We start from the raw sequence: 5,960 nt of genomic DNA on the forward strand, positions 1-5,960 counted from the left end.
TTTTCTCTCAACTTTTTTCTCCTTTATTTTCTATACTCCTTATTATAATTACTCCAACTAAACAAAGTCTAAATATTAAATATCAAATTATTGTTTTTTTTTAGTAAACAATAATACTTATTAAAACATACATGAAAATAGTAATACTATTATTTTAAACCGGTTTTATAAAACATTACAAAATGACCTTATTGTTGAATGTTATTTATGGGTAAAAAACATTCATTTAAATAACCTCTTTCAAAGTAATATCTCTCAATGTAATTACCATAAAAAAAAAAAGGACTTGGTTTAAGTCCAGTGCATCTAGTGTAATGGACCTGGTCAGATGATGACACATGTCTAAAACTTGATACATGTCATCATCTCAACGGTTCCAGTATTACTGACTCCAAACCTAAGCCTAACCCAAAATAAAAAGGGAAGAATTCCAAAACGGTGCGTTCCTCCGCGACTCTGTTCCATGACACGTAATACCTTCACGTGAAGTGGAAATACCAAAAATAGCCGCACCGTAATAAGGGATTTATAAAAGAAAAGAAAAGAAAAGAAAACGACACCGTCTGAGAGAGTCGTACACTGACTATATATATATTATTATAAAATAAAAGTAGTGTACTAGTGTATAATAACATACTAACATATATCTTGTTCAGATTCAGAGAAAGCTTAGCTAGCAAATATGTTATTCTTTTAAAGCTCCTCCTTGTCCAAGCAAAGCAAAGCAAAGCAAAGCGAGCAAGCAATCCGAAACACAAACACATTCTCTCTCTTTTGTAAAGATAAAAGATGGAAGCCGAAGAAGCGAATCCAAGCAACACCAACAACGAAGACCTGATCACCTCATTCTGCGAAATCACCTCTTCCACCAGAGAAGAAGCTCTCTTCTTCTTAGAGAGCCACAACTTCCACCTCGACTCCGCCGTCTCCACTTTTCTCGACAACGACAACGACAACGCCAACGCCAACGCCAACGAAAACATCGACGTCAACCCCGCCGCCGCCGTTGCTCACCCAATCATTCCTTCCGACTCTCCTTCTCCGTCGCCGTCGCCTTCAAAGTCACCCGACTACTCTCCCTCTCGGTCGCGATCCCGCTCGCCGTCTCCTACTCCGTCTCGGCCTCCCTACCAGCTCCGCTCCACCAGGCGTGGCCCGACCCCAAACAATAATGACCGCACACGTGGCAACGTCCGTACTCTCGCCGATCTCAACCGTCCGGCTCGGGAAGACCACGGTAGCGACTCCGATGAGCCTCAGGAGTACTACACCGGTGGCGAGAAGAGGTACCTACTCTACTCTTTTTCTATTCCTAGGGTTTCTATGTTTGGTTGCCGAGAAAACCTAATTAAGAAACTTGCAAACAATAACAATCGAATTATTAATTTCTGTCAAATTGAAGATAATTTTTTTTGTCAAAACTTCAAAATTGGAAGCCACTGCAATGCAATGTTGGAGTGAAATTACGTGTTGATTATAATAGTATCTGTGATTGTAAAGGAAGTTTTAGTTTGTACTTTAATTCAGATATATTGCTGAAACTTACTGTATTTATTGGCATAATAGCAGTTTTCGTTGAAGGTGAGATTTGTTTGTTATATTTAATCATCAAATGGTTGTGTTTGTGATAATCTCTCAGTGTGTTTGGAGTTGGAGGGAGAGGAGAGAATGAGGGGAGCAGAGTGGAGGGCAATGGTTATCCCTTCCGCTTATCTTATTTTCAATGTTTTAAAAATCAAGTAGGGGGACAGTGTGTGTACATATCCCTCCTCACCTATGCTTGGATGTTAATGGGAATCAGAGATGGTAAATTACTGAATTCTCCAAAAGCTTATTAGGAAATGGCGAATTTAATAATTTATTCTAACAAGAGAAAATGATAGGACATCATACAAATTGATAATTATATATATATATATATATATATATTAGTGGAACCCCTCCCCTCACCCTCCTCTCAATTTGGGAGCCCCTCAAACCCCTTTAAAAAAAAAATCCGCATAGGGCCCCTCTCCTCCTCATCTTTCCAAACACATGGTAAGTTGGGGTATTAAGACCTGTTTGGTGTCAAAGTATGGAAGAGGGAGTTTCTTTATTATCGTATTCTTACATGGTTGGTTGGTATCTGATCTCTAGCTCATTCTATAGATTGTCTTGTCAAAATAAATTGTCTTTTGTTAAAATCAAAATAATGGCTACAAGGTAATAAGAATTGAAATAGAACCGGCATTGGTGGTTTATTTTATCAAACGAAGCATCTTTCAATTAAAAAAAAGGAATGAATGCATTGAGTAAGCATGTTTGAAATTGTTTATAAGATAGGCCTCATTATAATTGCTTGGTGCTTTCGATATGTTTGGTTTACCACTAGGTTCTGGAGGAGATAAAAAGAAGAGAAAATTTTTAAATTCTATTGCTTGATGTTTTCAGTACGTTCGGTTTACCCCTTGGCTCTAGAGGAGATATTTTGGTTTTTTAAAGAAGAGAAAAAAGAACAGAAAGCGTGAGAATAATATTTTGGCATCTCTTTCATCACCCCACTAGGATTTTGTCTATGAAATCGGTGAAATTTGGAGAAAAGTTAGGTAAAATGAAGAAAGGACACTATATCTTTCTATCATAACTTTACTTTCTCCTAGTTAGAAGAGTATCCAAAATCGGAAATGCGCGTGCATATATTGAATGTGAACCGAAGTAACCTCTGTTAAGCTATGAGAAAGGGAAATTATATTATGAAGTGAACACCCACTTTTTATAAGCCATAAAGAGCAAAAGCTTCTTATGCAAATCCATTTCTATATCTGCTTGCTTGTACGCCCATTGTTTAGAATCATAAGCCATCTTGTATCGAACGCTGAAGTTATATCTCTGCATTTTGTCTGACTTCTCTATATTAGGAAAGAGGGGTCCTTTGGGAGGGTTGGTATCGATTCTTTATCCACAAGATTAAGCCTTAGGTGGACCCAGAGGTCCCAGACCCAGTTGAAGTTGTCTTGTTGATGAGAACAAATTGTTTCACATAGCTTATATTAAGCATACTCGAGCATTGCAGACTCTGTTGTTGCCAAGCTGGTGTTATATATATATTCTCTTTCTCTTTGACCAAAAAATTTATATGTTTTTTGTTTGGTTTGGTTTGGATTTTTTTTTTTTTTGGACTAATTTTATTTAACAAAATCATGAGCTGTCTTAGTCACTGAATCTGAAAATTGTTGTTACATCCTTGATAGCAATGATGGCTAATGTTGTTCTGTTTCACTTTTGGTTGTAGTGGAATGCTTGTCCAGGATCCAACCAAAGGTAATGAAGTGGATGCAATTTTCAATCATGCCAGACAGGTTGCTGTAGACCCTGATCACCTTCAACCATCTTCAAGCTCAAAAAGCTTTACTGGAACAGCAAGATTACTCTCAGGCGAGACACTGCCATCTGAACCTCAGCACCCTGAAGTTGTCATTCATACCATCACTTTTTGGAGCAATGGTTTCTCTGTGAATGATGGACCTTTGCGGAGGTTTGATGATCCTGAAAATGCTTCATTCTTGGAGGTAATTTTTCGATGAAGTGCCATTCATTGTACTGATGGTAATCGTAATATTTTATGCTGCATTTTTGTGTTTGTGCTACCATGGTTTATCGTAGCATTCCCTTTCCACACTTCCTGCCCTGGTGTCTTTTCTTTTAAGGGATTCTATGCATTCAACAAAATTTAAAATGTGCCATTCTATTAGCATTTCTGTTTTATTAGAGATGTGTGCTTATGATCAGTTGTATCTCAATGCAGAGCATCAAGAATTCTGATTGTCCTAAGGAGCTTGAACCAGCAGATAGGAGAACTAGTGTCCATGTTGAACTCCTGAGGCGGGATGAAACCTACCCTGTGCGACCCTTTTTCTCCCCTGATCTCCTGTTTATTTGTTCCCTGTTTGCATGTGTTTCTTATTGTTTCCTTGCCCTGTTAATTTAATGTAGGAGCCAGTGAAGAGCCACGTAGCTTTTCATGGAGTGGGAAGAACTTTAGGTAGCGGCACCTCCACAACAACCCCTGCTGTCTCTGAACCCACAGTTTCTGCCACTCCCCTCAACACTGCTCCATTGCCATTAACGGGTTTAGTTGTCGATGAGTCATCACCATCAACTTCAATTCAGCTAAGATTGGCTGATGGTACACGCATGGTCTCTCGCTTCAACCACCACCATACAATCAGAGAAATCCGTAATTTTATTGATGCATCAAGACCTGGTGGAGTAACAACTTACCAGCTTCTGACGATGGGGTTCCCTCCCAAACAACTAACTGATCTGGACCAGACAATAGAGCAGGCTGGCATAGCCAACTCAGTTGTCATCCAGAAATTCTAGCTGGTTGCATTGGTGCTAACCCCCATTTGTGTTAGCTTGCCTACATATATATGATAAAAACTTGACTGATTTCATGTTATACATAAAAGAGTTTGATTAATAATTCAGTTCAGAAGTGCTTTCATCGTGGACGTGTTTTTCGAAGCAGAGACCTATCCAAATGCAAAAACACAGTTCAATTTGAGATAGTAAATCACAGTTGGATGTATCTATGTTTCAGTGGTTTTCTGTTTTCCTTTCTTATATTCTTTTGCTATGGGGTTTTAGACGGATTGATAGTTCTCCTTTCTAAGCTCTGCACCAAATATGAGTCGACTGGTTGGAGAATAGTGAATCTTTAGTACCCCTTAACAAGAGGGGCAAATGCCAAAATCTGCATTCAATCCCATCTCCTTTTTAAGACAAAGAAAACCTGTTTTGGATGGAGCGGGATTGATCAAAGGCTATCCCCACTCAATTTTCACTTTTTTAGTTAATATATGTACAGGTTACATGAGTTAATATGTTTTGCCCTGGTGGTAATTGCAGCAGTTGATAATGAGCCTTTCAGAAACCAATCTGGCAACTGGATTTTTCCCACCTGTATTGGGGAATATGGATGGGGCTAAAGATACATAGGCTAAATTGTTTATGAGTAGGCTTTCTTCCTAGATTTTATTTATCATCGTAAATGTAAGAAAAATTAAATTTATTCTGTCTTCCAACTATAATAATTAGATTAGGTACACTAATATGGTGCACTATAAATAGTCTCTCAAACTCTCAAGTCTTACATTCACAGTATTCAGCAAAAAAAAAGTCTAACATTCACGGTACAAGACTTGTCATATGATGACAAGACTGCATTGGTGGCCGGATTATATTCTTGGATTTCACATCAGAAGCAGGGTTTTACATCCTGCTCAGCGCTTGTTTTAGAACATTTGCCCTTCTCCATTTCAATTAACATTATAAACAGGTGTACACCTCATTTAACAACGTATATTGAAAACACGGTATAAGGGAATTTTGAACACGTTTTGGGGTCATCTTTGCTCTTTTAAACTCTATAACAGTCCAATACTCCATATTTCTTGTATTTCATCCACAACATTATTTATTTTCTCTGAATTATATATAACTCATTGTTAACGTCAAGTTTCACCCACAGTATATGTGATAAACACAGCTGATTTTTTTTTTTTTTTTTTTTTTTTTTTAAATTTTTGAGAAACAAACGCAGCTGAAATTAAGAGCACTAAAAAACAATGATGAATGAACCAGAACAATTAGCGTGCATTTAACATATATGAGTAGACAACCAGTTTGAGATCATGACCACTGAATTGTGATTGGAGACAGTCTAATCTTACTTTTTGAAAGCTATGGCGAGTACATAGAAAAGTTGCATGTGCAACTCCTTTGCCAGATCCACAACTAGCATAGGGTCTAGATCACCTATCAATTTTAACATTATGAGTTCGTCTAATCATAATTTTTTTTTTCTTTTTTTTCTTGAGAGGCCTCCGAAGTCTGAACATGTTCTGGAGAGAGGTAGTCCTTTTCTTTTCTTTTTTATTATTATTTTTATGAACAAAAACGGAGGCCGGGTGACTATT

The 5,960-nt window shown here is 37.7% G+C and overlaps 1 protein-coding gene across 1 annotated transcript; it reads left to right on the top strand.

Annotated features, from left to right (window-relative positions):
• Nucleotides 1–646: 646 nt before the first annotated feature.
• On the top strand, nt 647–4,570 carry LOC126695291 (plant UBX domain-containing protein 4). Its single transcript, XM_050391981.1, has 4 exons — nt 647–1,286; nt 3,272–3,548; nt 3,785–3,880; nt 3,973–4,570. The coding sequence occupies exons 1-4, from the start codon at nt 790–792 to the stop codon at nt 4,360–4,362; spliced, it is 1,260 nt and encodes a 419-aa protein (XP_050247938.1). The 5' UTR covers nt 647–789; the 3' UTR covers nt 4,363–4,570.
• The last annotated feature ends 1,390 nt before the right edge of the window (nt 4,571–5,960 follow it).

This window comes from Quercus robur, chromosome 8 (genome assembly GCF_932294415.1).
Source record: "Quercus robur chromosome 8, dhQueRobu3.1, whole genome shotgun sequence".
NCBI lineage: Eukaryota > Viridiplantae > Streptophyta > Magnoliopsida > Fagales > Fagaceae > Quercus > Quercus robur.

Bases quoted from the DNA above. Each gene is read 5' to 3' on its own strand.
- LOC126695291 (XM_050391981.1), top strand. From the start codon at position 790: ATGGAAGCCGAAGAAGCGAATCCAAGCAACACCAACAACGAAGACCTG. The intron at 3,549-3,784 runs GTAATTTTTCGA...ATCTCAATGCAG, and splicing joins AAAATGCTTCATTCTTGGAG to AGCATCAAGAATTCTGATTG. The intron at 3,881-3,972 runs GTGCGACCCTTT...AATTTAATGTAG, and splicing joins GGCGGGATGAAACCTACCCT to GAGCCAGTGAAGAGCCACGT.